Source organism: Diceros bicornis, chromosome 35, assembly GCF_020826845.1.
Source record: "Diceros bicornis minor isolate mBicDic1 chromosome 35, mDicBic1.mat.cur, whole genome shotgun sequence".
NCBI classification, from domain to species: Eukaryota; Metazoa; Chordata; class Mammalia; order Perissodactyla; family Rhinocerotidae; genus Diceros; species Diceros bicornis.
The window spans coordinates 28,387,006-28,411,872 of NC_080774.1; the positions used below are offsets into that span (position 1 = coordinate 28,387,006).

The 24,867-nt window shown below is 50.0% G+C and overlaps 1 protein-coding gene and 1 pseudogene across 2 annotated transcripts in view; one reads left to right on the forward strand and one right to left on the reverse strand.

Moving 5' to 3' along the window:
- Window positions 1-6,991: 6,991 nt before the first annotated feature.
- On the forward strand, window positions 6,992-10,540 carry LOC131398614 (proteasome subunit alpha type-1-like; annotated as a pseudogene).
- Window positions 10,541-14,822: 4,282 nt separating this feature from the next.
- LOC131398390 (glutathione S-transferase theta-2B-like) overlaps window positions 14,823-24,867 on the reverse strand; it is a 46,804-nt gene continuing 36,759 nt past the window's right edge. The window contains exons 2-7 of one of the 2 annotated variants that reach the window (XM_058531892.1): window positions 18,152-18,400; window positions 17,634-17,709; window positions 16,917-17,004; window positions 15,679-15,829; window positions 15,416-15,589; window positions 14,823-15,102 (exon numbers count right to left, since the gene is read on the reverse strand). In XM_058531892.1, coding sequence (XP_058387875.1) covers window positions 14,893-15,102; window positions 15,416-15,589; window positions 15,679-15,829; window positions 16,917-17,004; window positions 17,634-17,709; window positions 18,152-18,226 — 774 coding nt within the window. In that variant the 5' untranslated portion in view covers window positions 18,227-18,400 and the 3' untranslated portion in view covers window positions 14,823-14,892. The other variant, XM_058531895.1, reaches the window with a different exon arrangement.

Here is a 24,867-nt window from a genome sequence, read left to right on the forward strand (position 1 = left end):
AGACAGACAAAAAACAACGGAGGGAGAAGGACAAGGACAGGGGACCAGGGAGTTGTCTTATTACGTCTCCTCGCCCTCTAAGCAGGACCTGTGGATGGACTCGTCGGGGTGCCGGGAGGGTTCTGATGACCGCCTGCCCCAGGACGCTCGGGATGGGGCCAGGGCCTCCTGGCACAGCCCTACACCCACGAAAGCCTCTACTCGCTCACGCCGTGCGGCCAGCCACGGCCACCTCTTCCAACGCATCGCAGCCAAGAGCCACGTGCTGTGGGGTCATGGACGGGCCAGCGCTGCGGCCTTGATTCTGGGGACACCGGTGCAGGAGGCAGGGACAGCCACATCACTGAGCCCCCCAAGGCCTGGGGCAGGGTGGCGGCCATGGGATCCCGTTGCCCCTTCCAGGGGCAGTCAAGAGGCGAGCGGGGGTGGGGGGGGTCTCCGTCTGTCAAACAGAGGTGGCCCCCCTGGCACCCCCGCACAGGGTCAGCGGAGGGAGGCTGCCTGGCTGTTCCAAGGCCACACCTGCAGCAGCACCAGCCGCTTCAGCCAGCATCACCTGGGGCTGGAGAGGAAAGCCCCGCCCCCCAGGAAATTGTCTGTTCCTGTTCCTGCCCACTTCTCCTTGCGCACCTGTGTGCAGATGAGCAGAGGCAGCGCCTGTCACGTGGGCGGAGGGTGGGCTCAGTCTTTGGCCCCCATCCCCCTCCCCAGCACCTTGGCCCTGCCCACACCTCGTCGTGCCCTCTTTCCTCGTCACCCTTCTCACCTCGGTCCGCACGGGCATGCCCAAGGTGCCCCGGACGTAGTCGTCCTGACCACTCGGGCACTCATTCGCATGGGCGTGGGCCTGTGGGTGGGACAGCGCCGGTGGGCCACTCTCTGGTATTTGCGGCTCAGGGTGGACATGGTGGGGGCTGTGGCCTTGAGGACCCTGGTACCGAGTCACTGCCACCTCTCTCAGAAGCCGGCAGGCCTCTGCCAGCAGAGGTCTCTACCACTGATCGATTCCTCTCCTCCACCCAGCTCTCCCCACCCCTCTCCGGCACCCAGTGGTCAGGCCGTGTCCCCACGGCCGGTCACATGCCTGGGCAATAGTTCCCGGGAACTGACGCCCCCTCCTCAGCATGCCTCAAAAGCCTGTGCTCATCTTGCTGTGATGGCCTTCCCGGTGTCACCACTGTGTTCACCTCCCAGCGTCGTCTTTGCCACACCTGGCTGCTGGAGGGTCCCAAGCACACTGGGTCCTCATGGTTCTGGCGTTAGCTCGGGCCCTTCCCTCTGCCAAGAGCAGCAGTTCAGGATTCAAGGTCACTTCCAGCGGGTCTTTTCTGCCCCTCCTCCTGCCAGGTGACCTAGGGATCCCCACGTCCCCCTTGTGTTGGTGCACAGCATGGCTAGTTCAGCTGTGGTCATCCTCCAGGACTTTCCTGTCCCCTACACTGTCCTAAGAGTGACTGGTTAACTTGATGGATGGTTTACTTCTTTTATACTTTATTGGAGCATAATAAACCTGTCCAATTGTGAACAACAAGAAAGCAACCGGTGTGGATCAAGAAGGCACAGGCTGCGGCTACCTGTCCCCAACCTCCCAGGGGATGATGGAAAAGGCCCAGGAGAGCAAGGAGTACAGGACCCTCTGAAAGAGGGGCAGCCAGGACACGGCCTGAGAGGGAAGACCCACCAGGCGCCCCAGGGCGGGACAGCTGCAGCGCAGCGCCTTGCGGGGTGCTCCCTGGAACAGCCCAGGATGGGCACAGCGGGGCCCCGAGGCCCCAGGAGAGGTGGGCTCAGAGCGTGCTGTTAAGGAGCCCATTCATTGGTCGGCGGTGACATCTACTGTCGCATCCAAGAACCTTGCCCACGTCAGCCCGGTGGCCTCCTGTGGGGAGCCTGGGAGACAAGTGGAACTGGGAGAAACTTGGAAGAGTGGTGTCCTTTGCCCTGTGCTGTTTCTGTTGCTTACACGTAGTTTCCCAAATGCTGTGTGTGTGGGCACAGGGTTGGCTGTGAGGAGCCCTTGCTTATAAATCCGAGGGTAGACTTGTGATGACTTCAGGTTGTTCCCTCCGGAGAACTGGCGGAGCCGCTAGCGAGGAATAACAAGGGGTCACATTCGAGGAAAAGAGAGCAGGTGGGGGGCTTCGGTGGGCAAGGGTTCAAGGGCTTTCTGAGAGACGAGGAGCTGGGGCAGGGATGGGAGGAGCCCCAGGCTCCAGGCCCACAGGCCAGGGGTGCGGGCTATGAAACAGGGGTGCAAACGGTGAGGTGACAGGGCGATAGCCTAGCCCAGCCCCCCAGGGCTCCAACCCCAGGGAAGCCAGCGACAGCTGGGGCTGGGGGAGATCAGGGCGTTCCCTGCTGAAGGGACACAGGCCTCAATTAGGACCTCGGGTTCAAAGATGCTTGTCCATCTGTATCCCAAACACCTTCCTCAGGCAAGTGTGAGGGCCCTTCACAAATGACAGGAAAGGTCACAGGAGAGGAAGCGCAAAGGGCTCCTAAACTCTTGAAAAGTACCCAGATTGACTCCTAAAAATGTAAATCCCCAGCGTGTGGACAGATTTTTGGGACCCGTCCCCCTGGTCTAACAGGCGAATCTAGCAAGCAAACTGCAGAGGCTTTAAGTCAGTACAGGAACATCCAGGCTGTCCTGAGAAGCAGCCGTGCAGGCCATCCTCAGCCTGTGTCCAACAACCGTGCAGCCCCCACCTCGCGACAGAAGTCGCCAGCTGGACAGATCCACAGCAGGAAGAGATGAAGGGGTACCTCGCTCTCACATTCCCAGCTGCATTTCTTAGAGACTAAGGGAATAACTAATGACTTTGGTCCTTGCCTCCTCCAGACATAGATAATGTCAGCATCTCTGAACTTGTTTGATGTGTAAGCAAGGAACTCTTGTTTATGTTCCCTTCAATGTAAGATCTAGACAAAAGGCCAGATGTACACTATCCCTTTTTTTCTTTTTACATATATGAACTCTAATTGTAAGTTTTTTCTCTTTTCCTCTTCCCTGCACGTGCACTGTTTGTGAAAGAGAGAGAAGCTGCACTTACGCTCCCCACCCCTCAGAGCAGCTCCATCAGAGCATCTGTTGAACTGTTTTCTCGGGGTTCAAAGTCCCTGCGCTGATGGTTGAATAAACTCCTTCACTAATATCACCCAGACTCTTTAGTTCAGTCGATAAATTGGCGACCACGAAGGGACCCGGAGAGACAGCCTGAGACTGCCTGAAGCAGTGAGAGGACCCGGCACTGTGGGACCAGCAGGGCCCTTTGTGCCCAACTGGCTCCCCAGAGCTCCAGCCGCAGCGGGGCAAGTCTTTCCTGGGTCTGGGATCTCCCGATTAGTGGTTGCAGGTCCCCCAGTTTATTCAATAATCGTCTATAATTGTCCAAGTGGAACAGGGTGTCTGTCCTCTGTGCTTGTAGAGAAGGGAATTCCAATCTTGATGCTCGGGTTTTCTGGGCTTTAGACCCAAGGGAAATAAGAGAGAGGATAGATGGTGGCTAATGTCAGAGTTTTCCCCTGTTGGCTCTCTTGATGATCAGAAACTGGTTCAGCTTGGGAAAATCAAAACTATTCATCAATGAGGGCCAGCTTCGGCTGACTCCAAAGAATATTCCTGGCATGAGGGTTAGTTTCAGCTGACTCCAAAGAAAAGGGCCATTTGCTCCCTCTGCTGGCATTGCCAGTGTCTCTTGACCGGGGGCCAAGTGGAGGTGATTGAGATCAATTCTCAAGCCACGTAGCAGTCCCATAGGGAACGCCAAACCACGTAATTAAATAATTTGGCTCATCGGGGGACGCGGTATCAGGTTGATTACCAGCGCTCCGCACCCCTACGATTGTGTTAAACAATCGACAGGAGAAACTGAGGTACGTAAGAGGGTGGAACCGACTCATCAGTGACACTTGGAGGAGCTACACCCATAAACAGCACACTTCCGATCCACCACACTAAATCACTGGTTTGACTTGCTGAGCCAGAATGGGAAACAAAGCATCAAAACCTGGTAACTGTGGGACGTCTGACAGTCGGCCACCAGCTAGTACTCAGGCCAACTTTACCTTCAAAACTTACGGAGCGCAAACTTGCAAATGGCTCCCTAAGTCGGAGGATATTACTAAAGGAGATCTCACTTTCCAATGGCCATTCTGGGGAACTTTTGTTTCAGCTAAGTGTGCCTGAAGGGTCACCCTTACAAGAGAGGATTCAAGACCTCTCAGAAACAATAGAATGCATTCTTTGATTGACATGCAGAAGCTTCTAAAAGACAAAATGACTTCAAAAACCACTCTGAAAAGGATCCTTACAAAAAAAGGAGAAAAGAATCTTTAATAAATTTTTTAGCCATCTGAGCAAAAAAACTTAACTTAGTTCATCTGCCAGAAAAACAATTTGGATGCAACTATTCTTTTGAGTTTTGTATCTGTACCTTTGTCATGGCTAAGATTTTAAAGATCTCTGTTTCTGTCTGTCCGTGTGTTTATGTATATAATTCTCTCTGTGTATATTTGTCTGCCTCCCAATGGTATAACTTCTGAAGGAGCTCTATTTAATGGGCTTGAAGTGGGCACTTACATAGATTATTTCTAAATGTAATAAAAATTAACCCCAAAAGTCTTTCAAGTTAACGTGCTATAAAATGATCTTTGGTCAATAAAAGCTTGTTTAGGTTTGTTGGTTTGATTAAAGTAAACGTGTTTTCAGAGTTATCAACATTGGATATGGTACAAACATGTTATCTCTGTTACAAAATTTGTCAGCAAAAAAAAAATAATAACTTAGAATAATAGCTGATTTTGTCTGATGTCTCATGAGAGTTTGTAGGCAATCTAAATACAACTATTGGGAACACGTAAACTGAGTAGATGCAGAAAGGGTAAAGTTTTGGGGGTAAACTTTTTAATAATAATTATTTGTTATGGTGTGTGTACTTAAAATACCTTCAAAACCTTTTGGTGACTTAAAATCTTAGAGTTTTGCTGAATTAAGTTAAAGGATAAAAGTTTATTTAGTATCTAGGTCATTTCCACATAAGATAAAATATTATAAATCGATTATTAAGCCTAGATTTGTCTGCCTTTGGTTTCTTATCTTAGAGAAACTGAAAGATGCTTGAGTTTATTGATAAACATGTTTTGTGCATGCTGAAAAATTTTCTATGAGAAAGCACCTATTTCTAGAAAGCCTGTATACAAGGAAAGTAAAATGTATGTTTTCAGTAAAGAAGGTATAAAGAATAGAGGTATTTTTGTTTTGTTAAGAAAGATAAATTTGTCCTAAAGTACTAGGGAAGAAAAAAAGGAAAGAAGGCACGGGGCAAACTCTGAACGTGAAAAGCAAGTGACAGAGGTTTATGGACGTAAAGCTCTGAGGAAAGAGTTTTGTGCACGGTGATGTTGGCTAAGATTAAAATAAATTTAATTACGTGAATAAGTTTCACTATCAAAAGTAAGCTGGTACAAAATTAGAATTTGGCTTTCTCTCTCTTAAACGGATAATCTTCCTGAACTTTAGGCTGCTCTTGATAAAAAGATTATAAAAGGTTTTCTTTACCTTTGGGTAAGTCTACCTCAAAGACAGAAAATCAATGTTTTGTTAAAATAATTTCCTATGTTCAAAAAGACTGAGGTCTCTCTATTAAGGTTACCTTTGGCCTGTGACATCTTCTGTTGTCACCTTGATTGAATGGATAACTAAGCCTTGTTTCCTATTTGACCAAATGCTTGAAAACCTTTTGATATTTTTGACAAACTTCCCCCAATTTTAACGTCTTTCTTTTGACTTAAAAAGGAAATTTGAAAATTTCTGATCGACCTTAGGACTTCTCAAAGAATTTGTTTTCTCTTCCTATAAAGAGGGAAATATTAAACTAATTAGACTCATTTGGTGTGTTAAATTACATAGGAAGCACTGTCCAATAAGAGATGATAAACCTTCTTATGTTATATTGCATAAGTAAATGTCACTGATATAAGTGTTTTAAAAGTTGTATAACATTCCTCAAATTCTGATCTGTCCTAGTTATCAGTCATAATTCTAGTCATTATCTTACAATGTTATATGTCACAAAAATGTCCATGTTTCCTTGTCAATTACAGTATAATTTTAAGTCTTTTGTTATCTATGGATAATTATTGTTTTACCCTGATGCTTTTGCAGGTATGTTTCATTTTCAGAGAGGTTCCTGGAAAGGACTCTGACACTTACTCTAAAATATAGGTTTCTGATAAACTGTCAGATCATAATGCTAAACTAAATTTAAAAAATTACAGAACCAAAATGGAAAACCTGATGGATTCCTAAACTGTTAACAAAAAACAATTGAGGGGATTTTTTTTTTAACTGACTAGATACTGCAGGAAGTAGGTGCCTAACTTTTCACTCATTGCTCAACCTTTTGTATATATATGACTTAAGTCTGACCAGTCTGGACATCAGAAGGAGAAAAAGCCATAAACACCTTAAAGTCCATCTTGGCGCAGGCACCAACTTTAGGTCACCGTAATTTCAACTTGCCATTTTCTCTCTTTCTACACGAAGACAAAGGAAATGCCTTAGGTGTATTAACTCAAGAACACGATGATCACCGTCGACCTATAAGATATTATAGGCAGCAATTAGACTTGGTAGCAAAAGGACTTCCACTGTGTATGAGGGCTATTTCAGCAACAGCTCTCTTGTGCGAGGCTACTAAAGAAATGGTGATGGGGTCTCCTTTAACTGTCTGTGCTCCTCATTCAGTTAAATTCTCATCACACTCAACATGATTCTGCGAGTCGATTAACTTTGTATGAAATTGTTTTGTTTTCTCCTAATATAACTCTGCTTAGGCGTAACAGGCTAAATCCTGCCACCTTGCTCCCAGATGATGCCGAATCAATGAAATCGGATCAAGACTACATAAAATTAACTGACCAGCTTTTGACTCTTGGAATGATTTACATGAAAGTCCTCTAACTAATGCTGACCTCCTATTATGCCCAGATGGCTCATACTTGCGAGGACCTACTGGGAAACACCAAGGTGGATGTGCTGTGGGTCCTCCAGTCTCCATTCTTGAGAGGGCTCCCTTGCCTCACGCTCACGCAGCACAACAAGCTAGACTTGTTGCACCGGCCAGAGTCTGTCGTTTGGCTAAAGGAAACTGCAAGTATTTTTACTGACAATAGATGTACATTTGAAATAGCCCATGATTTTGGGATGCTCTAAAAACAGGTTTTTTAATGCTCTACTGAGCAACATATTAAAAACGAGAAATAAACGGCTGCTTTGCTAAAAGCCACTTAACTCCCTAAGGAATTGACAGTATTAAAAGTACAAGGTCACTCCAAGGCGGACACTTCAGAAACAAACAAACAAACAAAACACAAGTTAACAGATCAGGCAGCTAAGCAAGCTGCCTTACGGATGGTGATTCCACAAACTCTGACATGTACCTCGTCCTCTCTAACTTAACTGAGGCTCAGTTTGATTTTCAGAAAACTGCCACAGAAAAAGAAAAAGAATTTAGATCCAAAAACAGGGGCTTCTGATTCTTGCAGGGACCTGTGGATTGGACCTAATCAACACCCAATGCTTCCTTTGGAAGCTCCATTTCTACAGTATATTCATGATCTGACTCATTGGGCCCCAGAGTACTTTTGGAAATGCTTTTTTACTATAGCACGGAAAATATACTCTCAATGTTTAGTCTGCCCTAAAGACAACCCAGAGAGGCCCCTGTAGTGTTCCAAGGGAGTTTTCCCTTTGCCAGTGAGGCCGTTTGAAATTTGGCAGATGGATTTTATCCAGTTGCCTCCCTCTCAAGGTTGCCAGTATGTACTTGTTATGATTGGCATGTTCTCTCACTGTGCTGGAGCAGTTCCTGCCGAAGGGCTACCGCTCAATCAATAAGTAAACAATTGCCGGAACATATCATTCCAGTACGAGGAGTCCAGTAGAAGTACACAGTGACCTGGGACTCTTGTCGCCAGACAAATTATGAAGGAAATTCGTAAAATCTGGCCCATTATGCAGCATCTTCACTGCAGTTACCACTCCCAATTGTCAGGCCTAATGAAATGAACAAATGGCATAATTAAGACCCAATTGGCTCAACTCACAGATGCATTTTCTTTGCCTCGGCCTAAGCCCTTCCACCGGTATTGTTAACCCAAGATCAACACCCTTTGGCAAGCATCCATTGTCTCCACCTGAGATTATTACTGGGAGACCTACGCCTCTAGAGGAAGGATTATATGAATCTTCATTACTAAAAGGTGACATACTTTACCATTGTAAAATGGTATGTATGTACATACATACATACCATTGTAAAATCCTAACTAAACTGTTAAAAGAACACTCGAAATTGGTTGCCGATGCACGTGATGCAAACTTACCTACGGAGGAAGATATACAGACTCATGATTTACAGCCTGGTGACTATGTTTATCGGGAAGTCACCATTTAACAAAGCTCCTTACAGCCTAAGTGGAAAAGGCCTTGTCAAAGGACCATACCATCAAAATGGTAACCTTTTCCCAAGACTGATAGTTAGTAGTTAACAATTGGGGCAGCTTGGCAAGACAAATGTTGTGACAAGAGGAGGTGAGCCCAGTAAGAAACAAAAATAATGGCTATGGTCCCTTAATTAGTGGACTCGTCCAGACTCATTGGAGCCCTCAGGACAGGATTCATCAAATTGAATATGCAGTGGAAGCTGCCAGACAAGGTTCAGCCACAGTTGGTCTGGAACTGAAAACCCATGCAGTGTCGAGTGCATTGAGGAGAGCCCAGCAGAGCTTGCAACTCATCAGAGATACATTCTCCATGCTGACAACTGTAGTGGTGTCTCACTTGGAGGACCCACTGCTGATGCCAGACTGTTGTGTAATTTCATGCACCTGGATAATTTTATGCACTTGGATTCCAGATTTGTATTTGACAGACCTCTCCCTGTGTCTAATCTTGTGTCTCTAACGGGAAGCAAGACCCAGATACCACTGCAAGAGTGTGGCTGCACACCATATGGTGTCAGGCTGCTGATTGCTGGTTATGATGATACAGGCCGTCACATTTTCCAAACCTGTCCACCTGCTAACGATTTTGAGGGCAGAGCGATGTCACTTGGAGCCCATTCTCAAAAAGCTCCCACTGATTTGGAGAGACATATGTCTGAGTTTATGGAATACAATTTGAATGAACTGGTTAAGCATGATGTGTGTGCATTAGGCGACACACTTCCTGCAGAACACAGCCTAAGCACAAAGAATATTTCCATTGGAATTGTCGGTAAAGACTGGAGGTTACAATTTATGATGATGATGTGCTTCCGTTTCAGGAAGCTCTTGAAGAAAGACCACAGAGAAAGGAATAGCCTGACCAACCTGCTGATGAACCTGCAGGAAAGGCTGATGAACCAATGGAACTGTCGGGGGAAGAGGGAGAATCTCCCTCTGCCCTTTTCCTTAAGGTTCTTATGGCTGGCCAAATAATCAACAAGACAGGTTAGCAGGAGAAAATAATACCAAGTTTAATAACATGTATACATGGGAGAAAGCAGGGACACTGCGTTTCTCAACACAATAGCAGAAATTCTCGTCTTAAATACCATGTTCAGCCAATGACAAAGGAGGATTTTGGGGGTGGGGGGAGTCAGTTACAGGAGATTACCACTAAAGCACAGTAAACAAGAGTAAGGTTATTATGCAGCTTTAAGGCCTCAACTTCCACATTGATAAGCCTCTAGAAATGAGGCCATCCCCCTCTCTTCTCAAAACAGAGAGGGAGATACCTTTACAAATGGAGATTTCCCTTATAAATGTAAATGATTGTCTGGCAACTCCTCGCAGGGTCATCCAGAGAATGTGGCCAGAGAGACAGAACTTCTGATAAGAGGGGCTTGTTGGTGCCTTTCCTATTGTAACATTTACCCTACATTATCTTTACAGCCATCATGATAGATCTGTTCCAGGAAGGAGCCACCATGTCAAATTCTTTAGGCAGTTAGTGGGGGAGGTCAAATGTCCCTGGAGAAAACAACCAAGGTAAAGAGATAGAGTTCAGGGTGGCCAAATCTTGATCTCCCACAGAACATTAAGTGATAAACCAGTCTACGCATGTAGCCTCAAGTAGGCAAGAATGTGGAACACATACTGATGACAAGAGTCTATACTTTGAACCAAAAGATACAGAGTGGTGGAATGGTATGTTTCAGGAATCAGTCCAGATGTTAGTTTTTCCAAGCAACTACCGAACGGATATAATGGGGTGCATTTTTCTTTGAAAGAGTCTATAGAATCGTTTTCTAGAAAGTATAGGTGCAATATTATGATTTATAAGAATAAATCATATATATTTGGTTTTCATCCACAGTTCATGTATGACAGCTCCCAAAACCAGTGGAATTTCCTGAGTGTTGAGAGTGATGAAGATGTCTTTTGTTGTGCTAATGAAGTGACTAAGGATGGGGGCTGGTAGCCAATGGAGTCAAGCCAGTGATTAGAGGGTGGGAACTCTCAGTCCTCCCCCCCCATCTCCAGAGAGGCATGAGGAGCTGGAGGTTGAATCAATCACCAATGGCTAATGATTTTAATCAATCATGCCTCTATAATGAAGCCTCCATAAAAACCCTAAAGGATGGGGTTCAGAGAGCTTCTGGGTTGGAGATCTGGGGGAGACTGGCACACAATGGGAGGGCATGAAAGCTCCGAGCCCATTCCTCATACTGAGAATAAGCAAGGGCTCGATCTGCTCACCAGCAGACACAAGCCAATCTGTCAAGGGGCAAGGCGGTGCAGAGAGAAAACTTTATTAAGCGATGAGCTAGCTGATAGGAAGATGGCGGACTATCGTCCTAAATACACCATCTTAAAGGGGAATGGAAGGGAAATGGGGTGGGGGAGGGGGCTCAGGAGGGTCAGATGTTGGATGAGCACAGACCTTGGGGCGTCTCTCAGTAGACAAAAGTTTTGGATCTGCTGAATGCGACATTCCTGAGGAATCTAAGAAAACTTTAGTTAGGGCTGGCCCCCTGGTCTAGCGGTTAAGTTCGGTGTGTTCCACTTCGGTGGGTCGGGTTTGGCTCCCGGGTGTAGACCTACACCACTCATCGGCGGCCATGCTGTGGTGACCCACATACAAAACAGAGGAAGATTGGCACGGATGTTAGCTCAGGTCGAATCTTCCTCAGCAACAACAAAAAAGAAAACTTTAGTTATTTCCTTATCGGGGAGAGAAGGAACAGTTTGCGCAGAGGACTTAAATCTTCTGCTAACAAGTCATTCTCTCTACTGGTTACTGATTAGTTTGCCTGTTTCCAGTTCTAAGTGTTCCCTCAAAGCACACTGTGAGAAGAAGACGGGGGAGGCGGGGGTTTAGACATGGGGCCTCTCATGCTAACTCGGTCTTAATACCTTGTCCTGTACATCACTTCCTGGCTGTTCCTGAGTTATATCCTTTTATAAGAAACCGGTGATCTAATAAGTAAAATGTTTCTCTGAGGTCTGTGAGCTGCTCTAGTAAATGAACTGAACCCAAGGAGGGGGTCGTTGGTACCTCCAAGCTGTTGCCAGTGGGTCAGAAGCACAGGTGACAACCTGGGCTTGTGACTGGCGTCTGAAGAGGAGGGGGTGCGTCTTCTAGGACTGAGCCCTTCAACTGTGCAGTCTGATGCTAATCTCCGGGCAGAGATGTCAGAATTGAGGTGAATTCTCAGGCACCAGTAGGGTGCAGTGGCCTGGTGCCGTGGGGGAAACTCCCCACACATTGGATTTGCTGCTCAGAACCAATTTAATAGGTACCTGTACTAATGTTTTCATATGAAGAACATAATGTCTTTGTAATTTTAAAGGCAACTGTGAAGTAAAATTCTTTCACCTGCTGGTGAAAAAACAACAGATACCGGGAGTGATGTTCCTGACACGCTGGGAGGACAGGCCAAGCCACTGCTCCCGTAGAACCTGCCAGGACAAGAGACTCAAAGACAAATGGCTTTGCTCACACTCAGGGTTGCCTGAGGCTGGAGCCAGCAGGATCCAGGTGCCCGAAGAGCCCAGGGCGGGGGTGGGTGTGGGTTGGCGGGTAGCTTTCAGCCAAAGTGAAGTTGCCATCCTTCAGAACGGGCACCCTGCTCATCCTGTGACTTGGGCTAAATTCTTGTTCAGATTATGCCCTAGGGCAGGGGTTTAGGACACAGGTGGTCAGATGGGACCAGGGCCAGGAATCCACCATCCCTCTACCTCCTCCCAAGCTGGCCCACTCAGCTGCCCAAATCACCATAGTGGCAAGGTTTGGGGCCCAGCTGTTATGGACTGGATGTCTGTGTCCCCATCACCCTCCCAAATTCATATGATGATTTCTTAACCCCCAAGGTGATGGCATTAGGAGGTGGGATCTTAAGAGGTGATTAGGTCATGAGGGTGGGAATCTCATGAATGGGATTAGTGCCCTTATAAAAGAGACTGCAGAGAACTCTCTAGCCCCTTCTGCCATGTGAGGACAAGGAGAGAAGATGGCCATCTATGAACCAGGAAATGGGATCTCATCAGACACTGAATCTACTGGTAGCTTGATTTTGCGTTTCACAACCTCCAGAAGTGTGAGAAATAAATCTTTGTCATCCCAGCCACCCAGTCTATGGAGTTTTTGTTATAGCAACTCAAGCTGTCTAAGACATTACCCAAGGTTCACAGGGAGGGGACATGGGGAGGTGGCTGTGTTCTGACATAACCGCCTTCCCTCGGGGTAAGGGAGCCTGCCAGGCACAGAGACAGATGGGAGGGAGCCAGAAAGTTCTAGGCTCAGAGAAGGGGGTGGGGGTGAGGAGGGGGTTGTGGCACGGGAGGGGCAGGACCTGTGAGCAGCTCTGCAGTGTCCAGCTCGGAGGGGATGCCATTCCTCCTGGAGAAGATGTGACAGTGCAGCCAGGTTGGGACAGCAGGTCCAGGTAGAGCCCCAGGCCCATGGTGGGGCAGGACATTGTGACTGGCATAGAGATCTGAGGGCAGGGAGAGATATTACCCTCAATTGTGACCAGAGCCACTGGGGTGCTGCCACGGCTTCCCAAAGCTCAGGCTTCACCAGGAGGGCAGTGGGAGGCTGACTCTTTCACTGCCTGGAAGGACATGCCAAAACGAGGTTGCAGGAAAGAAAAAAATCAAAACCGAAACCCAGCAACGAGCTCGAGGGTTAGGAGGCAAGTCCGGGGAACAAAGAAGCAACATCGAGCCATCCACTAAAGCTAGTCCACTTCAGGGACTTGAAGATAGCAGTCTTTCTCTCAACCCCTTTCCATCACCGTCAGGATGTCATCCCAGGTAGTTGGGGGTGACTACACCAGGGGTTGAGCCTAGCGTTCCACAGCCGGTATTCGGGATGCCAGTATGGTCCTGAAGCCAATGTCTTCTTATCTCCTGTTTGGTTGAACTCCCTCACTGTGGCGCACCCCATGTTTGTTAGGAAGCTGAGGGAAGGTGCACGACTGATGTTTCCTACCTTCCCAGGGGAGTGCCATTTGGGCTGGGTATAAAATATGAGGTGGGAAACCCACGTGCCTCAGAATTGTTTTGCTTTTCTAGCATTCCAGTTCAACTAGATGGAGCCATTCTGATTCCCAGGCAGAAATGGCCACAGGGATGCAATCGGCCACCAGCTTCTCCCACAGAGGGATTTAGACCACCGAGTGGGTGCAAAGAATTCTAAGATGGCTGGAGACATCTGGAATTCAGATGAATATACTGGAGTTATAGAGCATTAGAGACAGGTTCAGCCCCGTCCTGTAGACACCAGATGCCATACAGTAGGTGGGAAGCTGGAGGAGGTCAAAGGTTCCTGACACAGTCAACATCACCACACCAACGGGTCTTTGCTCAGGTGGCAGCAACAGTCCTCCAATAACTGCAGTTGAACCGGGATTAACGTTTTTCCAACACTCCCAGGACCGGTTTTGTCATTCACCTTGAGAGGTACGGCACCCTCCATCTGGTGCCCCTTCTCCAAGGTCTGAGCTCAGCCCCCCGGGGCCCTCCTTGGTGTTCTGGAGGCAGCAGCACCCTCCTCAGAAGTCTGAGTTCCACAGGGCCTCTCCTCCAGCACCTAGATTCTAATAATTCCAATTTCCTCCCAAGTCCCTCAGCCCTAGGGGGAGTGGCTGCCTCTGTGATCATCTGCGTCTTCTCTGACTTCAGGGTTCTCTAATGCCTGGTTACCAATTCTTCATATAAAATCCTCTCTGTTGATGTAACTGTTGTGGGCTCCATCCCACGGATAGTCTCCGACTGACACACCTGGAGGTTTGCGTGACAATCTATAACCCCACAGTTTGCTGTTTCTTCTGAAACTGTGCAGGGAAACAGGAGTGCTTGTTCAAAGACTATTAGTACGTCTTGTGAAACATCATCTATATCCTTTACTAGTTTGCAATTCTAATTGCTTTCTTACTCAATATTTTGTTGTCCTGGTAATAATGCTATATTGACCTGTCATCTGTGAGGTTACTTTGGTTAACTATGAGGAGTGTTACCGGAACAAACTTTTATATAATACAACAATGTAATAAAACCAATAATTCCTGGTTCCTTGATCAAAGTGTTCAGAATCTTCTTTATATTTCAAAGACCAATGGCATTTGCTGATTTTTAGTTGCTTTGTTTTGCTTCCTGTTAGTGAATTCTAGGGGATCTTTGTATATGGTGGATTTTAGTCTTCTACTGATTATATCTGCTGCACTTGAGGAGAAGCACTGCCAAGGACACGAGGTGTCCTGCCTGTGCACTGTTCCTCCTGGAGCCAGAGACAAGAAACTGAGTCAAGATGGAAAAGATGAAAAGGGGAAGGTAAGAAACGCTGGGAATCTTTATTGCTAACCTCCTGGCATCCAACCATCAGCCCCCATCCAAGACTCCTCAGGGGATCCTGGAAATACGACGCAGCACAAACGGATAGGCTTCTGGGAGGGTCACCAGGAATGTTTTGCTGGCTGCCCGTTCCAGGATGTTCAAGATGGGGCCGTGGGCCTCCTGGCACAACCCAGCACCCAGGAAAGTTTCGACTCGCTCACGCCATGCTGCCAGTCGCGGCCGTCCCTCAAATACGTCACAGCCAACAGCCACGGGCTGTGGGGACAAGGATGGGAAACTTGTGGGGATACTGAGGTCCCAATGCCAGCAGGACTGGCACAGGTGTCTGGTCCTTTCCCCAGCCCCCAGGTGAGCCCAGGGCAGTGTGGCCAGCCTCAGGGCCCAAGAGCAACAGGGTGAAACCCCACAGCCAGGAGAGCAGCAGGAGGTCAGGGCTCCAGCACCAGTTCAGCTGGAAACTTGCTCAGTGATTCTGGGCAAAGTCCTGACTTTCTCTAGGGCTCAGTGTTTCTGGCTGTCTAATGGGGGTGGCAGTAGGAGGGACGCTGCTCCACCAGCGAGCTCGCACCTGCACCAGCTCCTCCAGTGCCATGAGGTCAGCCAGCGTCACCTGCTGGCTGGTGAGGAAGGCCCTGTTCCCCAGGAATTTGTCCTCCAGCTGCTGCAGGGCCTGGTCCATGGCGGTCCTGTTGCGCCTCACCTTCTCCTCTGGCACCTGGGTCCCAGTGAGCGGCATAATCACCTGACGGGGACAAAGGGTGGCCTCAGTCTGTGGCCCCTGCCTCCTCCCAGTCCCGGACAGTCAGCCACTCCCCACACGGCTCTCCTTACCTGGGTCCACAGGGGCACACCAAAGGTGCCACGGATGCAGTCGGCATGCCAGCCCAGGTACTCATGGATGTGGGCGCGGGCCTGCAGGTCGGCTGGGTACCAGTGGTCCGCTGTCCGGTACTTAGCGCTCAAGAAAATCAGAATGGCCACGCTGGGGACAGGGGCAGGAGCCATGGCTGAGGACCCTGGCTCGTGCTCGTGGAGCCCTGAGGCTTGTCTGCATTTGATGGCCTCCCCTCCCCAGCTCCCTGGGCACTGCCTCCTCTCTCTCCTCTCACGGTGCCCTCCTGACTATCCTCCCTCCTTTGACGTCTTGAGCACTGACTCTTGGCAGGAGCTTTTGCTTTGCACTTTAAGAATCTCATCTCTGGAGCCTGCCCTGATGGCCCAGTGGTGAAAAGTTTGGCAGCCCGGGTTTGGTTCCCTGTCTCAGAACCACACTTGTCTGTCAGTAGCCATGCTGTGGCAGAGGCTCGCATAGAAGAACTAGAAGGACTTACAACTAGAATATACAACTATGTACTGGGGCTTTGGGGAGGAAAAACAAAACCAACCTCATCTCTGTGACATTCCAGCAGCTGCCCTATGAGGGAGACTTCTCCCCACGAGACTAAGGCTCAGAATACTTAAGTGACTTATTCAAGGCTGCACAGCTCAGAAAAGGCTCCCTGGGCCCCTGGAACCCTGCCCCAGGGCCCCTGGGCCCTGGGTCCTCGATGGAGTCCCTGGCATGTCCCAGTGCATGGGGTGGGGACCAGGAGGGGAAGCATGTCCTCAGGTCTGTGGTGCGTCCCTTCTGACAGGTCCCCCAGCCATCAGTCCTGTAGCCGCCTGGCCTTCTGGCCTCTTCCCACCCGGGGGCTGGCCCTCACCACCAGCTGTGCCCTCAGGCCCTGGCAGACCCTGGGCAGTAGCCTGAGGAGTCAAGAGAGGCCCTTTCAGCTGCTGTTGTTGAAGCTACTCTGTCCAACACTGGACAAATGTCCCCGTGTCCTCTCTTCTAATGCCCCGGAGTCGGGGGGTGGAGAGGCCCCGGGGTCGAGAAGAGGTGGCTGAGGACAAGAGAGGAGCAGACAGGCTGTGTCGGCCCCTGGTCATCCTGTGCTCCCCCAGGCAGTCTGCTGCCCCACATCCCTCACCTTGGCCCTCACTGCCCCTCGGGGTCTGGGAGGGCCCACGGTGGGAGAGCCAGGGGCTGGGTGGGCTGGGGCTTAGGAGGCGGGAGGGAAGGAGAGCACCTTTCGGTCAAGACGAAGTCCCCGTCCTGGAGGGTGGGCAGCCTCTGCAGGCTGTTAACCTGGAGGAACTTCTGGCTCAGGTGCTGTCCTGAGGAGGAGGAGTCAGGAAGGGCCTGCAGGGCAAGAGCCACACCCGCCCTGCCCTCCCCCCCCTCCCCACCCAGAGCCCCAGAGCAGGCTGGCCTGAGAAACAGCAGGGTCTGGGCACAGGGCGGGCTCTGCCCCAGTCCCCGTGTGGGCCTCCTCGGCTGGGCCTCCCTGCCCTGCACCTCCCAGGGCAGCCGAGGGGCTGTGGTGGGTGCAGGAGGTGCTGTGGTTGAGGGAAGAGAAGTCATGGAGCTAGGACTGGGGGCTCAGCTCTTCCCATCTCTCAGTTCTCACAAAAAGCATGGCGTGCTCCCCGAGGTCTTGAGTGTTCATGCCTTTAAATACCTGCTTTCAAGACAGGAACTCTGAAAATCCTCTTAAGTGTCTTCTCTCCACCCCAGAGTAGAAGATCACCTTATCCTCCTTTCCAGAGTGGAAAGCTAATGTTCAGGGAGGGCCTGTGACTTGTCCAAGGCCACACAGCCGAGGGCATTCTCCCATGGGAGGCGCTGTGGGCGATGAGGGGGCTGTGCGGGCCGTGGGGGCTGTGGGGACACTCAGGGAGTTGCCGGCCGAGGGGCCTGTGGGTGCACCGGGCCTGTGGACACCTGGGGAGCCGCCTGCGCCCACCTTTGAGCAGCTCCACGGTGCGCATCTCAAAGGGGATGCCGTTCTTCTTGGCGAAGATGTAGACGGCGCGGCAGGGCTGCGACAGCAGGTCCAAGAAGAGCTTCAGGGACATGGCTGGGCGGCGGGGAAGGCGGTCCGCGACAGCAGTGGCGGCGGGCGCAGAGGAGCCTCGGGAATTAGGGGTTCGGGCCCCGCCCCCCTGAGGCCGCAGCCAGTGGGGGGCGCGCCCCGCCCGGAGCGCTGCACGTCTGATCCCGCCACCGCCCCGCCCGGCCTAGACCCGGGTCCTGGTCCCTGACCCGTCCGTCCCCGCCCAGACCCGGGTCCCAGGGAACGTGCGGGAGAAGAAAGCTGCCGGCCGGGGTGGGTGCTCGCCCCCTGCATCTCCCCCTATTCCAGGCACGGCGGGGAGGGGCGCGGGGTCAGGGAGACCACTGCCGCCGGTCGAGCCGCAGGGCAGGAATGCCCCCCAGAGCCTCCCTCCCCTCTCTTTCCTCTGCTCGCTCTGCCCACCGCACCCCGACATCCTCCAGGCGCCGCAGGGACGGTCGGGGCTGGGCGCCCGGCTCAGCGAGTCTTTCAGAGCAGCCCATCCCCCGGCCGCGACCTAAGCGGGTGATCGGACGGCGTCCCGGGGATTTTTGCAACTGGAACTCGGGAGAGAGGAGGTCCCTCCGGGGAGGTACAGGTGGGCGTCAGGAGCTGGGACCACCGGTGCTCACACTTCCGGAGCTCCCGAGCAGGCTGGCCTGACAGGAAGGAGCTCGCTGCGAGGAAAGGAGAGGTGAGAAGAGAAGCAGGTTCTGACCCCAGTTCCCTCTGCCGGCCAGCTACACGCCGCCCGCCCCCCCCCAACTGGGGGCTTGCCTGAAGATCCCTCTTTTTGCCTACACCAGTTGGCATTGAGTTTCTGTCCCTTCTAGGGAAAAGAATTCTGACAAATAGCAAAGAGGTTCCAGGGGGTCCCTGCTACACAGCGCCAGACACTTGGCTGACGCGTGTCCTCCAGGTGTGTGGCAGGGGGACCTGGGAAGCCCGGAACTTGGCTCTTTAGCTGGGATTTCCAAGCAAAGAGGTGAAGGTCTAGCCTGGGTAACTCTTCCTGCCTGTAGTGAGTCAGCGAGGAGAGAGCGAATGAGGAGAACTGGCAAGCAAGCCAAGAGCCAGGACTTGATGATCTGGGGAATTTTCAGTTTGTCCAGATTGCAAAAAACACGAAGTCAGGAAAGCACAACCCTCTCTCTGTCCTGAGGGTCACTGAGGACTTTTATCTGTGCACACCTAGGCTCCTACGGGCTTAAAGGGTGTGTGTGCGGGGGTGGGTGGGGGTGGGGTGTGTATGTGTGTGTGTGGTGTGGTGCATATGTGTGCCGGGGTGTGCATTGAGAGCAAGGAGGGCACAGTAGAAAGAACCTGAGTTTAAATCCTGGCTGTCACTCATTAGTTACATGACCTTGAGCGTGTCATTAACTTCTCTGAGTCCTGGTGCCTTTGCTGTCAATTGACGACGAGAATTCCTCTACTCGCAGGTCTGTTGTAAGGCATAATTTTCAAAATATCACTAAAAATCTCTGAGCCCCGGGCCTCAATAGGTGTTCGCTTCGTTCTTTCTACTGTGCTTGCGTTTTTATCACTGTTTTCTGTGCACGCTTTCACATTACAAAGTCCATCTATTTGTAATTTGAATGGCTGCAGAATGTTCCATCCAATTGCTATATGGGCCTGTAAGTGATATTTGATGTGTCACTAGACTTGACTCCCCAAACAGGCACATGCGTCAGTCTCTGTGCCTTTGCATGTGACACACTCTCTGCCTGAAAGAAGACCCAAGGCCACCTCCGCTCACTGTCCTAGCCTCCAATCCTCCTTGGAACCTCAAACCCCCCAGGACGGCGCTTGGTCCACACCTTGAGGTCGGGACCTGGAAGGATCCATTCCACGACCCCAGTCTAACAGAGCAGTGAGAGGTGAGGAAAAGAGCCTCTCGGGCTTTGGGTGGGATGGGCCTGCAAACAAGGGCCATTTTCAGTTTCTGTGAGGAGGGTCCCCATGAGGCAAAGTCTGGGTGAACCAGGCACAAGCTTCTAGAATCCCCTCCCATTGGAGTCACACAAGGCACGCTTAATTCCCCCCAGCAAGGAGCTGTGACAACATGTGTGCAGTGTTGCCAACCAGGGAAGCTCATTAGAGACTCAGTGCCCAGGGGTTATACTGGGGAATGATCCTGCCTGGCACGTGTCCAAACTCTAGACTCCCAGAAGGAAAGTTCGTGTTGAGCATAAACCGTATTGTTAGCACCGACAGTTTAGGTACAGGGAGCCACTCCGGATGTCTGAAGCTGATGGTGGGAAGCCTCCCAAGTCCACACCAGCCAAGGGCCAGCCTCGACAGCAGCCCTTTCCAAGAACAGCAGTGAGGCCTGTGATGTCAACTTTTCTCTGTACAGCCCACCCCATAGCCCTTGGCTGGGGTGTCTCTACAGCAACATTATTACCAGGAGGACCCCATACAGCTGGGTGAGGCCAGTCTGCAGTCTGATCTCCGTTATGCCTTTGAGGGGTCCTGGACTTAGCCAGTCTAAACAAAGCCCATTCACCATAGAGCCCATCTTAGAAAGCGGGGGGGCTTCCTCCTTCAGCTTCTGTATGAGCCTTTTTATCCGGTCTGCGGTCTCAAATCAAGCACAGCACAGCTCTGGTAAGTTGAAGGTAATCTGAATGCCTTCCAGAGCTGTCATTAAAATCAGGGCACACACACAAGACCAGCCTCAGAGGGCACACGTGGTCCCCCTGGAGCAGAGCCCCAGCAGGACATGCATCAGTCAGGCCGTGGGGAGAATAGGCCCCCACGTGGCCTCCCACCATGGGGGTCTCAGTCCAGTCCTCAGGATTCAGGGCAGCCCTTGCTTTCAGAGTGACTGCCCAAGGGGGTCAGCTCCCAACAGTTTTGCTTGTCTGTGACAGCCGTTCATCCCCCGCACCAGTGTTGGTGACATCTGCAGGTGCTCAGCGTGGGAAGTGCAGGAGCTGGGGCCACCCCCGATCTCTCCTGGTCACCACCTGTCAGGTGTGATCAGAGGCTCCCAGTGGGAATTCAAAGCAGTCCCAGCAGCTTGGAAAGCTCCTTCAGGAAGAGGGGAAAGCTTCGGGAACAAAGATCGTGACTGCCCTCCTCCTCTGCCCCCCCACCTCCCCACACCTCCTCAGGTGCCTGGGTGTTGCTTTTTCCCTCGTTATAAAATCGGGCTGTCCCATTTAGTACTTAAACTTTTCATCCCCTGTTCTCTTCCAGATCTTTGTCTGGAAAGGCTGTACGGAAGAAGGACAGAGGCATTTTCACAGAGAAACATTTTTGTACAACCTGACCAGAAAGACACACCATGTTCAGAACAAAATCGTAATAGGTTTGCATAACCTCTCACCCTTTTTGTCCCGATTCTCTAACCAGTGAGGAGCCTGGAAGAGATCAACCTTTTTCTGAGCACAGCGGCGTTAACAGTAAACCGCCTCCCTGAGGCGTGTGCGCCGGGGGAAACGTGAGGGGCCCAGAGTCGGCCGTCAGTCCCTTGCTGTAAACTGCAGCTCACCCAGAAAGCCATGAGCCAACAGCAGTGAGACGTCCTCGAGATGGGGCAGGGAGTCCCATCTGGGCGGAGAGGTCACAGCCCCTGCGACCTGCCCGCCCCTGAATCCCGGTTTGTGGGACCCACACACTAGGTCAGTCTCAGTATCTGATACACAGCCGGTCAGCAGATGAGCCTAGCAGAGAATAAGCCCCTTCGTGTGGGCACTTGTAGGTGACCCCGTCAGTCCAGCCAGCATCCAGGACGTTTAGCGCCCCACAGAGGGTTGTCCAAAATCTGCAGCATCCCCAAGGCTGTGGTGCCAACCTACCCCACTTTTAGTCGGGCACAGCTTGTGCTGAGGCCAAATCTGCCCAGAACCTGCAGTACCGGACTTCAGCCTAGAGTCAAATCCGGGCAATGAAGATCTGATCTGTGTATTCAGGACTCCAAAAAGGCCAGTGGCTTTTCTTCAATATTTCCAAGGGTCAGACAGCCGGTTCCAAGTCCAGGTGGCAAACAAGGTTCTCCTGAGTCCTTTTCACCTTGTCCAACTTAGAGTCTGAATTGACCCCTCAAAAATACGCCCATCAGGGGGCTGGCCCGGTGGCGTAGTGGTTGGGTTCGTGAGCTCCGCCTTGGTGGCCCGGGGTTCCCAGGTAAGTATCCCGGGCGTGGACCTACACCACTCATCACGCCATGCTGTGGTGGTGTCCCACATACAACAGAGGAGGAGGGGCACAGATGTTAGCTCAGGGCTCATCTTCCTCAGCAAAAAGAGGAAAACTGGCAACAGATGTTAGCTCAGCTCATGTATATATATATATGCCCATCAGGCTGGAAAATCACCAGCCTTGAAGGGTCAGACATCTAATTTCACAAGAGCACTTGAGTAAAACCAACACTTTTTAAAACTCCAAATATGTATCTCCATGTAGAGACCGCCTCTCTTTTCCATGTCATCTTCCTTTTTCCAGAGGCTCTGATAGGCAAAAATCAACAGCCACAGAGACTTGTTCTGTTGTCAATACTCAAAGAATTTAAATTTTAACAGGCCCACTGGCAAAAAGCAAGGAAGTTGTGTCCCACTGGTACTTATTTTGCCACTTTCTCTGATTGGGATGATCCCTCTAGCATTTTCGAAATGAAAGTATATACCATTTTACGCCAATTTCACTCAAGATCTAGGTGCAACAGCCTCAAAATACGAAGCTGTTTTTAAAAATTCTTCCTTTTCTCTCATTGCAAATTTGCTCAAACTCCTAGCAGTAAATCCAGTATTTCCTGGGATAACATCACAGGCTCTGGGGAAGCTCCAAGCTGCAATCTGTGGCCCGCAGGATTGCAGCTGGCCTAAAGAAGGCTGGAGGGGTTTTTCTCCCTTTCCCCACTCTGGTTTATCAAAACGTTCACATCAGCCCTGTGAACTGATTAACATTTTTTCCGCTCTCACTTGGAGGAGCAAGCAACACAAACTTATAGCATTTTTGGCCCATCCAAAGCTGACCTTTGAGAATTTGGGGGCCCTTTCTTCTCCCACATGGAGGAGTGAACACAATCCAAAGGCATCCTCTAAGGTGCATTTTTTTCCCCTTTATCCAGCTTGGCCCTTTTCCCCATAAAACCCCTAAGCTCCTCTCCTGTAATCGGAACACTATTTGAGTTTCTACCTGAATCTGTGCTCCCAGAATTGCAATTCTTTGACCCCAAAATAAACTCCTCACTACCTCTTATGTTGGCTGTTTACTTTTAAGTTAACATACACGGTGTCAGAAATGGGATCTGAAGGGATCTCACCTTCATGGACCAGCACCCTCTGGAACCGGGTACAGTGCCTACCTACATGAGACACTGTGGGTTTCCATGGATCCCTGAATCTCCCTGTCATGAGCCTCTCAGGTTCTGACCTCCCTCCATGTGGTTGAGGTCAGTGCCTTTTTTGGGGGATCAGGAGCCACTTCCCAGGAGACGATTGTTTCAGTGCTGGCATGGCAGCCATTGCCGCAGGAGGGAACTCTCTCAGCAGTTTTCCTTGGTCGGTGCGTGCTCTAACCAAATTAACCATTAACCATTGTCATTCTTTTTTGCGGGGTTTTCTTTACCATGAGACTTTCATTTTCTAAAGTTTCCCAAGAAGTTTCTCCCTTGGGAATTCCAGATGGTTTTATGTTTGAGGACTGTGGTCCTTACTCTTGTATGTTTCTATCTCAGTGGTCTCAATAACACCAAAAATGATTTAAAATTACAGTGGCCACACTGGGGCTCTTTTGAAGCCCCTAAACTTATTTTTCTATGCAATGAGCTTGAAAATCACGGGACAAAACAAGTTGAATCGAATGCTTACTTTAATTGGTATTTAGAAGCTTCTAAAGGAGTCCAGGACTCCAAAATTGCTTCCCTCCAAGACACAAATCCTAAACTTATTGAAAAGGTTTCTCAATTACAGAAGACTCGTAACTCTCCCCTGTCCTTCCCTCCTGCTGCTCCTTCCCTCTGCTTCTCAAACCTGTTCATCCCTCTCCTCTCCCTTTTCCCTTTACCCTTCACTTGCCAAATTCCTTTTTTATCCCCAAGACCGTGAGGATCCACTTGATCCAGCAGCCCCAACTTCTCTTACTCAACTGGTTCAAATTCATCCCTTTAAACTAAAACCTAATAATCAGGTCACCTTCTTACACGTAGCTTATGCACCTTGCTCTAATGTGGAATTGAGGCCTGTAGCCAAGGAATTTCCCAAGGTTACTGAGAACCTCTTTGCAGAAGAATTTAACATTATTATTTAAACCTGGGAGCCTGGGGTTTCTGATCTTTAGCAATTAATCCACCTGCTTGTGGGAGAAGGTGAGGTCCAACACTGGATGGCTGAAGCTGGCTGGAATCATTCTTTAGAGGACTTTCCATGGACCACACCTACTCACAGATCTAAAGCCCAAGAAAGAGCAAAAACCTTAGATGAGGCCGTCCCTCAGGCCTTCTCAAAACCTGTTCATTGGAATAAAATCCAAGCATGCACACAGAGGACTGATGAATCTGTGCATGAGTATTACAACAGGCTTGAGATAATTTTTAGGGAAAACTCTGGACTTCCTTTAGACATAGAGTCCACTAAGGTGGCCTCTAATTCAGTGTTCATAAATGGCTTAGATGAAGATCTTGCACTTCTAGTAAAGCAAGCACAATTTAATTGGGAAACCATGGCAACTCCTGGTTTGGTTAATCTGGCAAACCAATTAGCCTGGACTATCCAAAATTCAGATAAACGAAAGGCCACTAAAATCATGAACTTACACCTTCAACAACTATCAGCCCCTTCCCAGAGGCCCCAACAAACTAAATTAAAGCCTTTAAACTCTAAAAATGTTTGCCATTTTTGCAAGAAATCTGGCCACTGGAAGAAGGATTGTCTTAAACTAAAACACTCAAAACAACCCTCCGATGTGAAGCCTTCAGCTCCTCCTATGGACTGAAGCTGCTCTGCGACAAGCAAGGGTTTTTTCCCATCCTTCCCCTTAATCGCCTAGGTGAAACTTCCTTTATGATCGAAAATGAGGTTATTACTGTCTTAACTGATACTGGAGCCTCACTTTCCATAGTCAACCCTGCCCACCTCAAACAGCCCCTTCCTCGGAGTACTGAGAAAATTCAGATAGTGGGAGTATCTAATAAACTCCT